Source organism: Muscardinus avellanarius, assembly GCF_963383645.1.
Source record: "Muscardinus avellanarius genome assembly, chromosome: 11".
Classification (NCBI taxonomy): Eukaryota; Metazoa; Chordata; class Mammalia; order Rodentia; family Gliridae; genus Muscardinus; species Muscardinus avellanarius.
In genome coordinates, this window is record NC_137797.1 from 112416518 (window position 1) to 112433899 (window position 17382).

General features: G+C 47.5%; 1 protein-coding gene across 9 annotated transcripts in view; it reads right to left on the reverse strand.

Moving 5' to 3' along the window:
- Positions 1-2182: 2182 nt before the first annotated feature.
- Positions 2183-17382, reverse strand: part of BCAT1 (branched chain amino acid transaminase 1) — a gene marked incomplete at its 3' end in the record, with an annotated part of 38468 nt that continues 23268 nt past the window's right edge. For 6 of the 9 annotated variants that reach the window (XM_080706499.1, XM_080706501.1, XM_080706505.1 and 3 more), the window contains 5 exons: positions 16315-16457; positions 12630-12715; positions 9657-9797; positions 7994-8068; positions 2183-2224 (listed from right to left, as the gene is read on the reverse strand). In XM_080706499.1, the coding sequence (XP_080562625.1) occupies positions 2183-2224; positions 7994-8068; positions 9657-9797; positions 12630-12715; positions 16315-16457 (487 nt within the window). The remainder of the gene's footprint in view (positions 2225-7993; positions 8069-9656; positions 9798-12629; positions 12716-16314; positions 16458-17382) is intronic. The other 3 variants (XM_080706506.1, XM_080706504.1, XM_080706500.1) reach the window with 2 other exon arrangements.

Genomic DNA, 17382 nt, shown 5'->3' on the forward strand with positions numbered 1-17382 from the left:
TAGTCCCGAAGAATGGGTAATTCCCTAGTTATGACATGGCACTCTTGCTGTATTGACGTCACTGTAATTAAGTAGTGCGCAAGAAAAAAAGTGCAGCAGGACGCAGTGGCGCACGCTTGTCATCCCAGCACTCGGGAGGCTGAGACAGGAGTGCAGGTTCGCGACCAGCTTCAGCTACTTAGTGAGGTTCTCTACAGTTTAGTGAGAACTTGTTTCAGAATAAAGGAGAAAATATAAAGCTGGGGGTGTGGCTCAGAGGTAAAATGCCCCTAGGTTACATCCTCAGTACTGCCAAAAAAAAAAAAAAGTGTAGCTGTCCCTTTGAATCTGTTGAACAAGTCAAGGTCAATTTCCTGTCTTGTTACTTCAAGGAGAATGGCAGCTTGTGTGCCCTGGATTAACAGATCTCCAGTTTTTAAGAACATCTGTTCATGGTCTTCACTGAGCCTGGCAGGAAGGGCTTAACATGTTCTTAGGTTTTTATGAAAGAAGTCATAATGTTGCCTGACTTTCACAATAGGTACACTAAATTTAGAAACGCAAGCTATAAAATGTACCGGTGGCAAACCATTTCCCTTTCTCAGAGGAGCCGGCGTCCAGCTATTATGTGCGATTTGACAGCTGAAATTACCTGAAACTCTTTTCTGGGCAGCTAGATTAGAGAAAGGTCAAGGGACTTGGCAGAGGCAGGGTAAACCCTTAGAAGGCTGGCTGGCCGGCCCACGCGGGGAGAGTCGAGACTCCTCGGGCCCGAGAGAAGGCCCCGGCCCAGACTTCAGATCGCCAATTAAAAGCCCCCTAAAAGAGATTTTTACCATTCCTTTTCATCTTTGCCTTCTCTAATTTTCATTTTGCCATCCCTGTCTAAAAAAGACCCCCACGGCTAAAAGTTTTGGAAAAGAATCAAAGCCCATTTGTTATGTGCTGCTCGCTGCCTCCAGGACATTTTTTCCAATGCATCAAACTTTTAGAATGTTTTTCCCCTTGCTCTGAAAAGAGACTGAAATGTGATGAGCAAGATGAAAGCTAGCAGACTGAGGGAGACCTACGCTACGCGTCGTCTGAGGGCTTACCTTCCGAGGGCAGATGTTTTCTGTCAAGATCTGACTTTCCAGGAGATAAACCCGGCACAGATACAATTCCCAACCCACACACAGCTCTTAATCGGGGAAAACAGCACCTGGGATTGCTCTTTCCCTAGCATTACCTGTGTGGACTCCATCACCCTCCAACAGAAAAGAACAGCTGCACACACAGCGCAGCCCTCTCTGGTCCCTTCCCCGCTATGGGCTATTCTGCTTATAGAACACCTGTTTTTCCCTTTGTCAGGGAATCTCTCCTCGATCTAGCGCTTCTATCCCCAAAGCAGTCTTCACATACAAAACAACTCCTCCAACGAGGCCTCAGTATCTCTAGTGACTTGGGAGCCCGTAGAAAATAAGGACAATATGAGGTAACCATGACACGCTGTCAGAATCAGCTACAGAAGCTAATCAAGAGGTGCCGGCATAGGAACGGGGAGGCCGTGTGTCCTCCCGCTCACTCATCCATTCATTCGTTCACTCATTCCCACTACGTAAAACATTTACTGAGGACCTACTGTGTGTCCGGCACTGGGGACACAAGGAACCTAAGAGGCCTAGACCCTGGGCCCTGCATGACTGGGTGGCCACGTGCTGGGATCTCCCACGGTCCAGGTGGTCATGAAGGGAGCTGTGACATCAGGAAGGAGGACCTATCGCTGACCCAAGTGGACTTGGGGACCTGCAAAAACATGTGCCAGAAGGAAAACCAGTTTTTTAAATCTTAACAAAACAAAACAAAACACTTTTGAGTGATAATGGCGTGCCACAGTCAACAGGACCCATGCCTGATCCTAAAGAATAAACACGCTGGATCCGAGTAAAGTTCTAACAGAAGCACTCAGCTGAGGGAAACCCTTGTTACGTGGCTTACGTCATTATTCTTCTGGAAAAGGGAAGGGCAGCTACTACTACCAAGTTTGCAGGACACCATTTGACAATCACGACTCATGTTCTTGGCACAAGGGAAAAATCATGCTTGTAACACGCTAATAATACAAACTACATTGTGCACAACTAACAGGTAACCAGAGAGATCTGCCACAGCCTAGAGGCAGCGCTCTGTCCCAGCGGCACATGGCAACGTCTGTGTTTCTCCTTCAGGACAACACGACCGTCCACGCGCTCTCTTCTCTTCCGTACTGCAACAAAAGCAAGAAGACAGGTTTCAGTGTAAAAGCTCACAGTGCAAGAACAGCGTAGGAACAAACTTCAGAACGATACAAAAGCTTCCCTTCTACTTCGAACATTAAAAGCATATACATTCAAGTCAGGTATGGTGGTGCACACCTGTAATCCCAGTACTCAGACACAGGAGGAATGCAGGTTCAAGGCCAGCCTTAGCAACGTAGTGAGACCCTCAACAACTTAGTGAGACTCCGTTTCAAAATACATTAAAAAAATAAAAATACAAAGGGCTGGAGTAGAGCTAGGAGGCATAATGCCCCTGGGTTCAATCATCAGTCCTACACACACACACAGCCATATACACTCACATTGAAATAAGATTAGAAGCTGTGTACGGTGGGGCACACTTATAATCTCAGTACTGCAGAGTTTAAGGTCAGCCTCAGGAACTTAGCAAAGCCTCCAACAACTTAGTGATAGCTTCTTTCAGAATCAAAAGGGCTGGGGGTATGGCTTAGAGTAATGGAACACTCCAGGGCTTGCTTTCCAGTACAAGATAGAGAGAGGGAGAGAGGGAGAGAGGGAGGGAGAGAGGGAGAGAGGGAGAGAGGGAGAGAGGAAGAGAGAGAGAGAGAGAGAGAGAGAGAGAGAGAGAGAAGAAAAAGCAGGTGGGCAGGAAGGAGGGAGGGAGTATCACATAAATAAAGGCGAGGCCTGGTGCACACCTGTAATCCCACCTATTTAGGAGGTCGAGGCAGGACGCTGGCAGACTGTAGGCCAGCCTCAGCAGTGTAGCAAAAAGACCCCTAGCACTTTAGTGAAGCCCTGTTTCAAAATAAAAATAAAACAGGGTGGGGGTGTAGCTCAGAGGTAGAATGGCCCTGACCCAGTACCCCCAAAATAAAAAAGGGCTGGGGAAGGTAATTCAGTGGGCACAGGCCCCTGGGCTCAATCTCTAGTGTGGCAAAGAAGGCACCGAATCGCAAACACCATGATCAGTGCTGGGCTCCAACCCCGAGCGGGTATAGCTCCTCCAGGCACTGCTTATGCACAAGTCTCTTGGATGCCATTTCTGAACTCTGCCTGCTCTCCAGTGAAGCACCTGCGTGGGACAGCTAGAGCAGGGCTCACCAACACCACCTGGCAACACCGGACATGGAGGCTCCCAGGAACCTGCAATCGGCAAACACTTCCCGCCCGGGGGCTCTGGGTGCGCTCAGGAGCACAGTACGTTCATGCTCCAAACCAGACGTTGACAGTCCTCGTGGATCTGAACATAGACTTTGCTGGAAGTCAAAGCTGTTTGTGGATGCTAGCACCCCACCTTTTCTCATTCATCCAGAAGTTTCATAATTACCATCAGAATCAGAAGTCATTAGCTATTTGCACTAGCAAATGATTTACTTTAAAAACAAACCTGAATTCTAATAATTAAAAGTGAATTAACAAAACAAAGTTATTCCATGCCCATCACTGAAAGCTAGTCCCAGATTCAATCACCATGTATTCAACAAACCCTTGCTTAAACAAGCTTTCCCGCTTTGAGCCATTACGGGAAGGAGCTTCACAGACTCGTTTCCTTTCTCCGCAACCCTTGACAGTAGGTGTGGCCGCCGATCTCATCTTACGGACAAGAGAGAGCAGTACTGGAGCCAGATAAGCCACACAGGGTGCAGAGACCAGAACCCAGATCTCAGCCAAGGTCCCTGGTGCGTCAGGTGCAACCCCTGGCTGCAGGTGCCAACTATCTACCGATCTTGGAAGCCGGTGGTGTGAAGGCGGCCCGCGCAGACCTGCAGACCTCCCCCGGTGTGTTTGCTCCGTCACTTGGGTGTGTCTCTTTCCACGTGAACTGGCTTCTCTGGCCCTCAGACAGCTAAACGAGTAGGAGTCAGAATTTCTGGATTGGAAATGACCAAGTAAAGGGGCCCTGGCGCTTCATCTTTATTTCAGGGCAAGTCTACTTCCAGATCTCTTATATATTGGGATTCCAAGGAGGAAGTTCCCCTTTTGAAGAACGTTCTTGAGGGTCACACCTAAGCACAGGCCGCTCTCCACGCTGCCTATGCTGTGCTCCCTTTGAGCCTCAAAGGGCTCAAACAGCGGAATCCACCAGCCACGTCACACTCCTGGCAAGCAAGAAGGCACCACCGTCCCCACGCGGCTGATAAAGGAGAATGAAGGAAGCCGAATGCCGTGGTCACATTGCAAGCCTAGGACAGTGGCCTCCGCCACGATCGACCACACTCAGGAGGCCCATCTTGAGGGTGTCCGGCTATGTCTGGTGTCCTCAAGGCTGAAGTTAGTAAAGGGAACACAGTTTTGTTTCCCTTCATTTGACGCTGGCAGGTTACCATCAATAATAACCGAGTGTCTGAATGCCAGGTATTGGTTTTGTTTTTTTGTATGTTTTGTTTTGTTTGGGTATTGGGAATTGAACCCTGGGGCATTCTACCTCTGAGCTATACCTCAGTCCTTTTTTATTTTGAAACAGAGCATTGCTAAGTTGCTGAGGCTATCCTCCAACCTGGATCCTCCTGTTTCAACCTCCCAAGTACTGGATTACAGGCATGCACTACTGCACCTGCTAATGTATTGATATTTAGTAGATATAAACAATTGTGATTCAAGACTACTACCACTTCCCCTGAATCTCATTGTTAAGGTTAATCTGCTTCCAATTTGTTGTTTTAGTTTTATAAATGACTGGAAATCAATTCTGGTTCCAATGGCAAGCACAGGCGGTGCCACTCTGAACCTTCACAGTACAACTGTTTGACCCTTCCCGTCCTACAATTAATACTCTCATGAAACTGAAGCGTTCTAAGAAATGTGACAGTACATGTGATTCATAGTGTATTTGGCCATCAAGCTATTCACTTGTGTAGTGGATGATTCAATTGAATTTTTAAGTAAAAATAATTCTAAATAGAAATGGCAGATTTTAGCAGAGCTAAGAATTATATTTCATCCTTAAAAGTAGGAGTCCAGCCAGACATGGTGGTTCTGTATCTCCAGAACTTGGGAGGATCACGGGTTTGAGGACAGTCAATGGTAACTTAGCATGACCCTGTTCCAACATAAAAAATAAATAAATAAATGAATAAATAGGGCTGGGAATGTAGCTCAGAGGTAGAGAACCCACAGGTTCAACTCCCAGTACCAAAAAAAAAAAAATAGTAGCAGTCAGTCCACAGGAGAAATAGCAAGAGGGTGCCACCTGTATGGGCTGAGATGTCATTACACAGCCCCGCGGCTTGTCTGAAGTTTTTGGAACCAATGTTTTGAATTTGAGATTTATTTTGTTGTTTTGTATGTGGTATTAGAGACTGAATCCAGGAACATTCTACCTCCAAGTTACACCCCCGGCCCTTTTTTATGTTTTACTTTGAGATAAGGTCTCACTTAATTGCTCAGGCTGGCCTTGAACTTAGGATCCTCCTGTCTTAGTTTCCCAAGTACTGGAATTACAGGCATGGGCTCTATTTTTTTTTTTAATGTTGGAATATTTGCATATACATGTGGCAACTCCCTGGGGATAGGCCACAGGTCTAAACACACTCACTCCTGTTTTGACTAACCCTATACACCACATGAAGGCAATTCCATGCGATATTTTAAACAATTTTGAGCATGAAACAAAGCCTGTGTCCACTGAATCGAGGCATATGGCCCCCTGGCCCCCTTCAGATGCTGTGAATCTCCGGTGGAGTCAGTACCACTGTCAGAGCCACTCCACACCACAGCAGGCAGCAGTCTTGCCCAGTGGCCGCCACCCTGAGGCACGTTGATGGAGCCTCATTCACAGAATCAAAGACGGAGCCCGAGTGATGTGGAAACTCAGATCAAGTCCGCAGGATGGACTCTGGGCCCCATGGAGGACGATCCGCGTGATACACAGAACTTTAATCTCTAAGAATCCAGTTAGCGCCCTCAACCAAAGCACAACTAAAGACAAGTTCATCCCTCCGTATTCGAGTTGCCAGTCGTACCATACAGCTTTGCTGAAAGCCTTTTACATTCAGCGGAGTCTTGGGGACACGTAAGGACAACCCGAGTGTCACATGCCCAAGTTCTGCAACACCTGAGAAAATGGACCAAGGGCCATCACCAGAAAGTGTCCGTCATCCTCATTCCGTGTCCCACTGTCCCCGGTCATGGTGGAGAAGGGTGCGCTGGGAGCCGCCAGGGCTGGGCAGCTAAGCATGGCGCCAGTCAAGAGAAGGTGAGGTTCCTCTACACACAGGGCGCAGGAATGCAGAGCGGGAAGGGGGCTACTGAGCTGCTCCACCAAAACCAAGAAAAACACAGCGATCTCCAAAGGCCGCTGTGCTTACGGAGCTGGAGCCCCGCGTGAGAAAAGACGCCGCCATTGGAAACGTTCCCTCCTAGGAGCCCTTTGTAGGGTGATCTCCGACCCAGGGAGCTACATGGATAATTAGCTCAATGGAACAAACTCAACCTCAGAGATTCTGACTTGTGCACAGAAGTTAAAATGAAAGTCGAATCTGTGGTTAAGGAGAAATTTTCCCCTGGGTCAAGAAACTTGGCAAAAAAGCTTGACAGTTTTTGGTGGTGGTTGTTCCCTGCTCTTCAATTTACCAGAGTACTTTGTAGGAAACATTCATGTTTCCATGTAATGCCAAAGAGGATCAAAAGTACAGCATGAGCCAATCTATGCTCCTCCTCAGTAATTACTTAAATTATTGTTCTTGGAAACAGACAACCTAGTAGCTTGGCTGACAGCACCAATCTGCCATCTTGTGAGAAAGTAACGTCAAGACTCTGGGCTCCATGCACAGAGGCACAGAATGTTCACGGAGAACGCTGTGCTCCAGGTTGCCCAGGGCCAGCAAAGGTGGGGCTCTGTGGTACGTGGTAACTCAGAACCCGGCGTTACCTCGGGTCCCCAACGCTGTGCCTTTGGCTTCCGTGCACACCACTTGTTCTTAGTATTACTACCAGCTTACTACCCAGAGCACAAAGAAAAATTATCAATCTCTTCTTAGCCAGAGCACAAGCCTTTTTCACTTTTTATTATTTATTTATTTTGCGGGTTTGGGGATGGAACCCAGGGATATTAGACCTCCAAGCTACACCCCTGCCCTATTTTTTATTCTTTATTTTGAAAACAGGTCTCACTGAGTTAGTGAGGCAAAGGGCCTCACTAAGTAGCTGAGGCTGTCCGCGAACCGCAATCCTCGGGTCGCAGCCTCCCGAATGCTGTGATTGCAAGCATGCGCACCACGCCCGGCGTGGTTTCACTTTTTAAGACATGTACCTTCTTTCCCATTTCTGATTTGCTCATGGCCACTCAACAGTATCAGGAGTACATATATTAATTTAAGTTACTGATGTCAAGTTGTAATATTTACTGCCTTCTCTCCATGGAAACAGGATTCGTTTCTAAACCCCGGATGGAATGAGGTAGTATTTTATTTTTACTTGTTGGTGCTTTGAGTTGAACACCAGGCCTTATGTCATGCTAAGCACACACTCTTCCACTGAGCTCTGCCCTCATCCCCTACTTTCTATTTTAAAAGAAGGAAGTCAAGCTAGGGTGGTGACACACACCTATAATCCCAGGACTTGGGAGGCTAAGACAGGAGGATTGCAAGTTCAAGGATAGCCTCAGCAACTTGTGAAACTCTCATTAATCTAGAAAGCACCTGTTTCAAAATAAAACGGGCTAGGGATGTAGCTCAGAGGGAGAATGCCCCTGGGTTCAATCTCCGGTATCAAAATAAATAAATAAATATAAATGAGTGGAAGGAAGTCTTTACCTGGATATCAGTCAGCTTGCTCAAGATGCGGCTTGTAAGCTCTGGACCGTTCTCCATAGTTGGAATGTGTAGAACCTATGGAAGAAAGAGGAGAGAGACAATTTGAGGCTGACCGCCACACGCAGGGCGACGACAGGTGAGACGTGTGGTCCTGGGTGGAGACTTAAGGAATAGCGCTGTGGCCTGCTCACAAGGGCTCTACGCTGGATTTGAATATAACAAGAAACCAATCAGCCCGTGACAAGCTGTTCACTGCCTGCACCTGAGAAGATCCAAAAGGGTGGATACACTTAAGAATCCAGGTTCTTCCGAGAGTCTGAGAATCTAGAAGGATCGGTGATTTTCCTCTAACTAACCCCCTGACAAAGAATCAGAGCTAAAGACATTTCGCAGTGCATCAAAGCAAGTCATCTCAGAACATAAACTGCAGCGGGCCTAACCTCCGCAACAGGGCGTTCAAACCGACCGCTGGTGCCAGACCGACCTCCAGGGCCTCGGACGGTGGGAATCAACTGGGGCTGAAGCAGCTCTCGGGGCCGACTGTCTTCTGCCTCGCTGCCTTGAAGGCTCTAGACGCTTTGGTTTGCCCTCAAAAACTCCTCCCGTGTCTTTTAGGATAACTAGATCTACCTTTTGGCTCTAAATACCTCCTAAAATGGAACCATTAACAATACACTAAACTTTACAAACTTACTTCTAGAGGTGAAATAATGAATGGACTTCGAAAAATCTCATCTAATGACAACTTTATTGAGGTAGATGGATAACATTAGCTAGATGCTATCATAATGAAATACTTAACCACTAACTCTATAATCAAAGTACTGACATAAAACAAAGGAGTTATTCCATGAAATACTCAGTCTGTGGGTGGAATTATGTCAGGAGACATCCTTTAAATGTTAGCAATGAGGCAGCCACCAGTAAACTGCAGAAAAATCAATCCAACTGGCTGAGGGAAAGTAATTACAATGTAGAATGTAGAAACCAGTGGAATTTGTATTTACTGAGTCATTTAGAGCCAATTCATCTGTGAGAATAAGGCCCAGGAAAATGCTGATGTTAATCATAAGTATTGGAACTTTGTTATAAAAGGACAAGCCCCCCCCAAAAAAAATTGACCAGATAATGGAAGGAAGGCACATATAAAATCAGATTAAACTAAGGGGAGAACACCTCCAGCCAAATCCTTGAGTTCCTTTTAGAAGAGTTTCATAAATGCACCAGGTTTGCCAAATGAACTAATCTCACAAAGTGGTCTACTTAATAATAATACTACCAGGAGTAGGAATTGATTAAAGAGCCGACCGAATGCATTTCCCATAATTACTTGCACCTCTGCTCCAAAAGTTTGGAAGGGCTCTGGAAACCAGAAAACTGAACTCTCCCTACAGAGTCTTCCCGAGTGAGCCAAAAGAGAGAAAATAAAGTCAGCTGGCCCGGCTCCAATCCCTGGACTGAGCCGAGGCAGACAAAGTCGAGTTCCTCCCTCGACGGGGCTTACATGAAACCACTGCAGGGATGCTAGTGACCACCTGGACAAACCGTCTCAACTTGAGATCTCTACCTCCCGGGCTCAAGCACAATTTCATTCACACGTTTAGAGAACTAAGTCACAGGCGAGTGTTTGGGGAGGACGGGAGGGAAGAAGCCCTTGTCTCACCTTGCCCTTGTACAGGATATCAGAAACGGGGCAGACCACACAGGCGGTGCCGGAGCCGAACATCTCCTTCACCCGGTTCTCCTCCAGCGCAGCCGTCAGCTGGCCCATGGTGAGGTACCGCTCCGTCACCCTGAACTCGCCCTGTCGGGAATACGAAAAACAGAGAGAAATACTTCTCTTCCTACTTCACCTTCTGACTGAACACCTAATGCCGTGCTCGTGGTCTGGGGAAGCCAAGCTCCTATTCCGTCTTTCTCACGAGTGACTGAGGTCAGCAACCTGCTTCCAGTTTATAGGCAAAATTATCAGAATGCAAAAGGTAAGATTATCACAAGATACGTGTATTAACACAGGCTTGCTTTTGTTACCTTTAGTGTTGGTATAGATAAAGTCTTATCATAATGAAGAATTAGGTATTATATGTTTTGCTAATTTTAGCTACCATTAGCCAAGTGTCCTTCCTATGCCAGTCTTGGTTTCCAAAGATGGGCATTATCATTATTTTTAAATAATTATTTTAAATAACAATATTTTAAAAAAGGAATGTATGTTTGAACTTGGGAAAGTGCATTGCACATATATTTTTCTTTCACGAATAGTTAGCTTTTAATAATTCTCGTCCTTCTCTTTAAGTGTCTCATTAGGTTGCATTTCGTGGTGGAATAAACACGGTAACCTCAATGAATTCTGCTCAATTGCTTGAATATCTTAATTGCTCAAGGACCAAACATGGGCACCAATTCAATGTTTATAAGCTGTTTACCTGTTGGATACTATTCTGTCATATTTATTTACTTGGTTCTGGGGGTTGAACCCAGAGGCATTCCATCTATAAAATATACCCTCAGCCCTACTTAAGTTTTGAGACAGGGCCTCACTAGGTTGATGGGAGTCTCAGTACTTGCTGAAACTTTCCTCAAACCTGCGATCTTCCTGTCTTAGCCTCCCGAGTTCTGGCGCTACAGGCCTGTGCCACCACCATGCCCAGCTTCCATCACCTTAAATTCTCACGCTCTTAGTGGCTAAGTCTGTCAATAGGATATCTGAATTAATGGCAACATGGACATGTTGGAAGAAATGAATTTCTTTAAATTTATAATTCCATGATTTATAAAAATGAAAAGCAACGCCCTTGGCGAGATTCAGAGCATTAGAAGAACTCAGCACGCTGTACGTAGATCTGGAAGGAGAGGGACGGACACCAGCGACAGAAACGTGGCTCCTCGTAAGCTTCAGTTGTGCTCTGTCTGCACTGGCAACTTGGTCATTCAAAGGTAAATAAATAAGTTTCAGAAAACCAGCCAACTGTACTGAAAACAAGCTGAGTTCTGTGTTCTGGAACAGAAAAAAGTGGGGGGAAGAAATAAAAAGGAAACTGTCTGGTAAATAAACACGGTTGTTCCTCCAGGGTTCACCCTGGTTGGCTCTGGAGACTTTCCCCTGCCTGGCAAGCAGTGGTAACCCCCACCCGCCACTTGGCTTTAAAACAGCTTTAGAACGAATTACAGCTGAGGACTGGAGAAAGAGCCCTCCACAATGAGCGGCTCCTCACCATCATCGGGGCAGGAGCGGCCCCACGGGGGCTTGTCAGCAGCCTTCTGTACTTGGTAGGTTTTTCCCTTTAATAAAATAAAAATTATTGAGTGTCGAAAATATGTCTTTCCAGCTGCAAACATATTTAGGACAGGGCAAGCTGTTTGAAATCATACCAGCAGTGTGTAAGTGTCATGGCTGATGTCTCAGCCAGCATGTGGGGTCTCGTCTACTTTGGGCTTCTGTAGAATTATTTATAGCACAATTCTCCTATTTCCAAATCTTTCCCAGAGAAATTGCTAGTCCTCTCTCCAAGACCGTGTGTGTTTCTAAACATCTGTCCCACAGGTACTGTCCGACCACGATACACTCAAAGTCTTTCCATGGTCTTTAGAAACCCTCCTCCCTTTTTCTTGATACTGCGGATTGAACCCAGAGACATTCTACCCCTGTGCTATACCCCAGACCCATTGTTTTTTTAAATTGTCTCACTCGGTTGCTGAGGCTGGCCTTGAACCTGATTCTCCTTCCTCAGCCTCCCAAATACTGGGATTACAGTGCTCACCACCATGCCCACCTCTGGAGACCATTTTAATACATGAGTCAAAAAAGTTTCATGTAAGAACCTTTGCCCAAACCAGCCCATTCAATCTTCATCTTGAATATGTCCCTCACTTCTGACACTGAATAGTTTGTTCCTTTCTTGTTTATGTCTACTGTGAGCAATTTGCTATTTGCCTCTGTGTGAGGTGTGTGTGTGTGTGTGTGTGTGTGTGTGTGTGTGTGTGTGTGTTTTGGTTTTTTGTGGTAATGGGATTGGAACCCAGGGTCATCCTGCCTCCGTGCTACACCCCCAGCCCTATTTTTTATTCTTTATTTTAAAACAGGGTCTCACTGAGTTGCAAAGGGCCTAATTAGCTGAGGCTGTCTATGAACTATGATCCTCCTGTCTCAGCCTCCCAAATGCTGGGATTACAAGCATGTGCCTCTGTGCCTGGCTGTGTTTTGGTTTTAAAGCAAACATGTATAAGAACTGTGATGGGGGCCATGAAGGGAGAAAGTTCACAGCCAAGTCAGTGGCGTTGTCACTCAGACGTCAGTAAAATCCTTCACCGTACTGTCGCCGCAACGTGGTGGTTACACTGGCAAGACGGGAACTAGATTGGTGGGCGCACAAGGCCGTGGCTGGGGAAGCTGTGAGTGGTCTGGAGACGGGCCAGGCTAGAACATGCATTCGCCGCACGTGCACCTCGCCGGTCTGTCTGCCCTCCCTATAACAACACCATTTGAGAGCCTTGCCAAGATGAGCCTTCTAGAGGGTTCTTTCCCCTCACTGCAGGTAAGACTTAAGGATGTGATCATTGGCTGGAGTGCAGGCGATGTCGGTCCAGGAGCCCATGCTCTGCCTGGAGCTGCCGAAGTCAAGTGAGAAGCACCCACCCACTGGCGAGCCAGTTCCAGAATGGACTGCCTTGTCACGCCCGGCAGGATGATGCCGTCCAGCGGTGGAGTGGCCAGCTCTTCTTCTGTGGATCAGAAAGAGGAACACACTGAGGCTGTGCTAGCATGCAGAGGAATTCACAAAGCACGCTTCAAAGCGTGGCCGGGACCCACACTGGGGTCCGGGGCTTCCCACCCCAAGCCCCTTCATACTCTCAAAAGAAGAGGGAAACTCACCTAAAGTGGTTCACCTCGTTTTACAGACGGCCTGCCGAGGTTGGTGACACTGGGGAAAGTGCAGGATGCCCAGCACTGGGGCCCTGCCCTCCCCGCAGCCCTGTGCAGGTCTAGACCCTGCTCCATGGTGGCTGCAACCACCAAGCCTTGACCACAGATCCCAAACCCCGTGTACCCAACCCTCAGCTAAGAGCGGCATGCAAGAAGTGTTTCTGAACAACGACAAAACCTGAACGAGTAAATGCTCCTTGCTAGGGTACAACAGAACGCTCTTTTTATTTTATTCTTTGGAATTTTGTTTCCAAAAGTCATCGGCTGAAAATCGCTTCCTGGAAAGAAGAAATTTGTTCTTGGCAATGTTCTCAGGGCTACTTTTTGTCTCAGAAGTGTTGCTGATCTTGAAATAAACATGTGTTTTGGGGTAGCTAGAGACATAAATGTGTGGATGTCTATGAGTGTATAGTTATTTTACACACACACACACACACACACACACGCACGCACGCACGCACGCACAAACATGCTCTTCCAGTGAGCCCAAACTGGACCTTTCCTAGACCTCGCTGAGCTCGAAGACAGCCTAAAGTTAACTGAAAACAGCAGCTTCGCATGTGCAAATGCTGTTTTGTGAAATCTGTTTAGCACCCAGCGCTGCAGCCACAGCCCGAGGTCAAGGCACGGAACATCTGCTCCCGCTTGCCAGACAGAGACGGCGACGTGACAACATTTGGGTGAGAAATACTCGTTTTCCTCTGCAACCACAAACATGCTTGCAGGAGCCAACACTGACTCCAGATTGCCGACAGGAGGAGAACAGCCCAGGCACGCAGCCTGCCATCGACAGAGAGCTCGTTCTCAGGAGCTGGGGACTGAGAAACAGTCGCAGCAGGGTCAGGGACGGCTTCCCAAAGTCAAGCACCACGGGAACGCAGGCGCCTGGGTGGGCGGGGTGCCGGCAACACCAGCCACACCTTTGCACCCTTGTCGGCAGGTAACATGGAGTGTCTGGAGCGTCGCCTCCTGGTCTAAGCTCTAGGAATCAGCATGCTTTAACGCAGACTTCCTTTCACTTTTTATTTATTTACTTAGTGACACTAGCGATTGAACCCTGGGGTGCTCTATACAGCTGAGCTACACCCCCAGCCCTTTTTTTTTTTTACTTTGAAACAGGGTTTGATTAAGTTGCTGAGGGCCTTGCTGAATTGCTGAGGCTGTCCTCAAACCTGCAATTCTCCCATCCTAGCCTCCCGAGTACTGGGATTACAGCAAGTGCCGTCACACCTGGCCCTACTTATGTTCTAATAGGCAGAGGCAGCAATTATTGTTTTGAATAGTGTATCAGATTGTGAAGGGGGAAGAGGGCGATGGGGAGGGCCGAGGACCAACAGGGGAGGGAGTTTACAAGCTCGATTAAGGGCTCAAAGACATCCATGCTGAGAATGGGATTTGTGCAAAGGGGACTGTCCAAGAGGGCTCACGGCCAAGCTGGAATGAACGGCTGTCCTCTCTCAAACCGCCGCGAGCCTAGCCGCAGCGCTGTTTGTTTTTCTGAGCATCTCCAGAGCCCACGACATGATACAATTATTTGTTCAGATGGCGACCAGTAAGTATATGTTAAACTACTCCTCGAGTGAAAAAGAAGTGTGCAAGAGGGTGTGTGCCTGACACAGGGCTGGAGACGAGTTACACACCAGGACCAGCAGCCGCCAGGGCGCCCTGCGCTCGCCACTGCCCTGTCCACGCCTGCGGTCCCAGGGCGGTGAGCTGGTAGACAGGCAGATGGCAGTTACCACCACGGAAAATCCCCGCTCACCCTGCTGCACGCCAAGTCTGTGGAAACCAGAGTCTGGCAAGTCTTCCACCTACTGCCCTGTGTGCTTTCTGAAAGCCACGCCACGTGAACCAGTGGGTTTGTTTTTAGTGTGAGGCTACCTCAGACATTCTACTTTCTTCTCTCACAGAGCCGTCCAAGCATTTATTCCACCCACTTTGAAATGCTATTGGACCTGCTGGGTGAACGCCCTTCAGCTGCAGGGGCACATCGGACCGACAGTGACCCGGAGCGAGTGTGATGAAGGCCACCCGTAACCTCTTACATGTCTTGCAAGAGGCAGAAGACAAATTCTCTGGTTTTAACTGACATTTAAAGGCCTTGGTAGAAATGCTCTGTGACTCTTGTCTGGGTAAGGTGGAATTTCTCAGCAACACAATTCCTGTTTTTATTTTTATTTTTTTTAGATTGAACCATGAAGCTCTGATCCAGATGGTGTCTGCACCCTGAGCTCTCCTATCCAGGAATCAGGCCAGTGCTGCACCTCAGCAGTGGGCCTGCTTCTATGCTTCTGTTTGGGGTTGTGTCCGTTTGGGGGGCATTGAAGGGAGGGGGGCACAGATGGTTATAAGACAGGAATCCACCTGCTACTCACGTACAGAGTTCAATGGGGGCCCTATCCTAGTACACAGCTCCGAATCCGGCAACTCTCAATCATCACTCTGCGCTTTTTGTAGCCAAATACCTTAAGAGCAACAGGGGCCACTGCAGGGTGCACACACCCGGTTTTAGTGCAGAGGCCGCCGAGGACTGGGAAACCCTGCTTCACGTCAGTTCCGTCCTGTGCCCTCGCTCAGAGAAATGAGCCCTGGGACGCACGCTGGTGGAAACCGTGGGGACGGATTCTGTGACTGTCAAATGCTAGCGGAAGAAAAGAATAAGCGTTTTCCCCGCTCTGGGCCCCTCAACTCAAAGCCATATGCACCCTCCACCCTTCACTGCACCTCTCTGGCCTCCGGCAACTAATTTTAAAAAATAGCAAAGAAAGGGAATGAGCATTCAGGAAAGTAGAAATAGCAAGGAAGTTCCGGTTTCTAGACATAGGAATAATCTTTTTTGCTGGGAGTGGTGGCTCATGCCTGTAATCCCAGTACATGGGAGGCCAAAACAGGAGGATGGCAGGCTCACGGCCAGCCTCAGCTACTTAGTGGGGCCCTTTGCAACTTAGTGAGACCCTGCTTCAAAAAATAAAAAGAACAAAAAATAGGGCTCGGGGGTGTAGCTCGGAGGTAGAATGACCTAGGGTTCAATCCCCAATACCACACACACAAAAAAAAGTGAGACTATTTCTTTTTTTCTGGTGCTGGGGATTGAACCCGAGGTATTCTACTTCCAAGCTACACCCCCAGCCCTTTTTCATCTTGAAGCAGGGTCTCACTAAGTTGCTGAAGGCCCCGGTAGGTTGCTGAGGCTGGCCTCAGATCTCAATCCTCCTGGCTCAGTCTCCCAAGTGTTGGGCTTACAGGTGTGAGCTACCAGGCCAGGCTAAAAAATATAATATTCTTTACATTTAGAATTGTGCTACCTACCGCCTTGTTCTAATTTCCTAGTTCTTGTCTTTCCAGTCCCACTGACAATGAGTGAAAAATAGCACAAGCTGAAATCTGAATGACTCACCTCCATCTTCATTTATCCAGTAGAGAAACAGATTCATAGTTCCCACTTCGGTGATCTGGTGATCCTTTCCATAGAGCCACAGAACCTGCTGACACCCGTGCTCCACCGCTTCACATTGGGCAAAGAGAGACGCGCCATAATTCCTTTAAAGAAAGGGAAAACATAACGACATATTGACTGTGAGTCCATGTCACCCCAACATACCTCCTTCCACGATCCAACCCCTTCAAGTCTTTAGTTCATGCAGATACAGCCAACACTGTTTTTAATAAATGTGTGTGTGGGCGCACGCCCTGGTTACTCTATAACATGAAGTAAAAACTCATCAGAACCTAAATGATCTAATTGTGTTCATCTGCCTGAGAGCACAACAAAATCTTGCGATTGTAACGTGGAAAGTAATGACAGAACAGAGGTAACTCGCTGACTTAAAATAGAGCATCACACACACACACACACACACACACACACACACACACACAAGAATTTTACAGAAATGGCTTCCTTTACACGCACACCAATACTGAGCTAGCCATTAGCATTGTATTTAGGGCTCAGATGAGAAACTGAGGCTCGGAGAAGCAGCCAGAACGAGCAGCGGAGCGCCGAGTCCGCGGTCTCTGACCTCTTATTCCATTCTGAAAATGCCTGGCACGCCCAAAACGTCTCGAATCTCCAAAGGTGGGGCAAAGTAAAAATCCTGATTTTAACCCAAAAGTATTCTGTAAGCTCAATCCAAAGCACCCATCCTGGGTTATTTAAATCAAAGGCATGTACCAGATCGTTCAATGGCTCTGTCATTTGTAATATCTTTAAAGTTACTGGCTATAATACAGTAGAAAAATTAGATGAATCGTTAGATAAAACATGAGTGTCTTCAAAGAAATACGATGCTAGCTTGTCTTCCTAACCTCTGGGGACTACCTTGTTTTTCTTGGACTTGAGAAGGCACTGGCAAACACGTTTGAGAAGCACCATCAAAAGACCAGCTGGGCTGGGGACTGACCCACCCCTGGACCATGAAATCCCAGAAGTACACAATAGCAAAGCGGGAACCCCAGCCTCTAC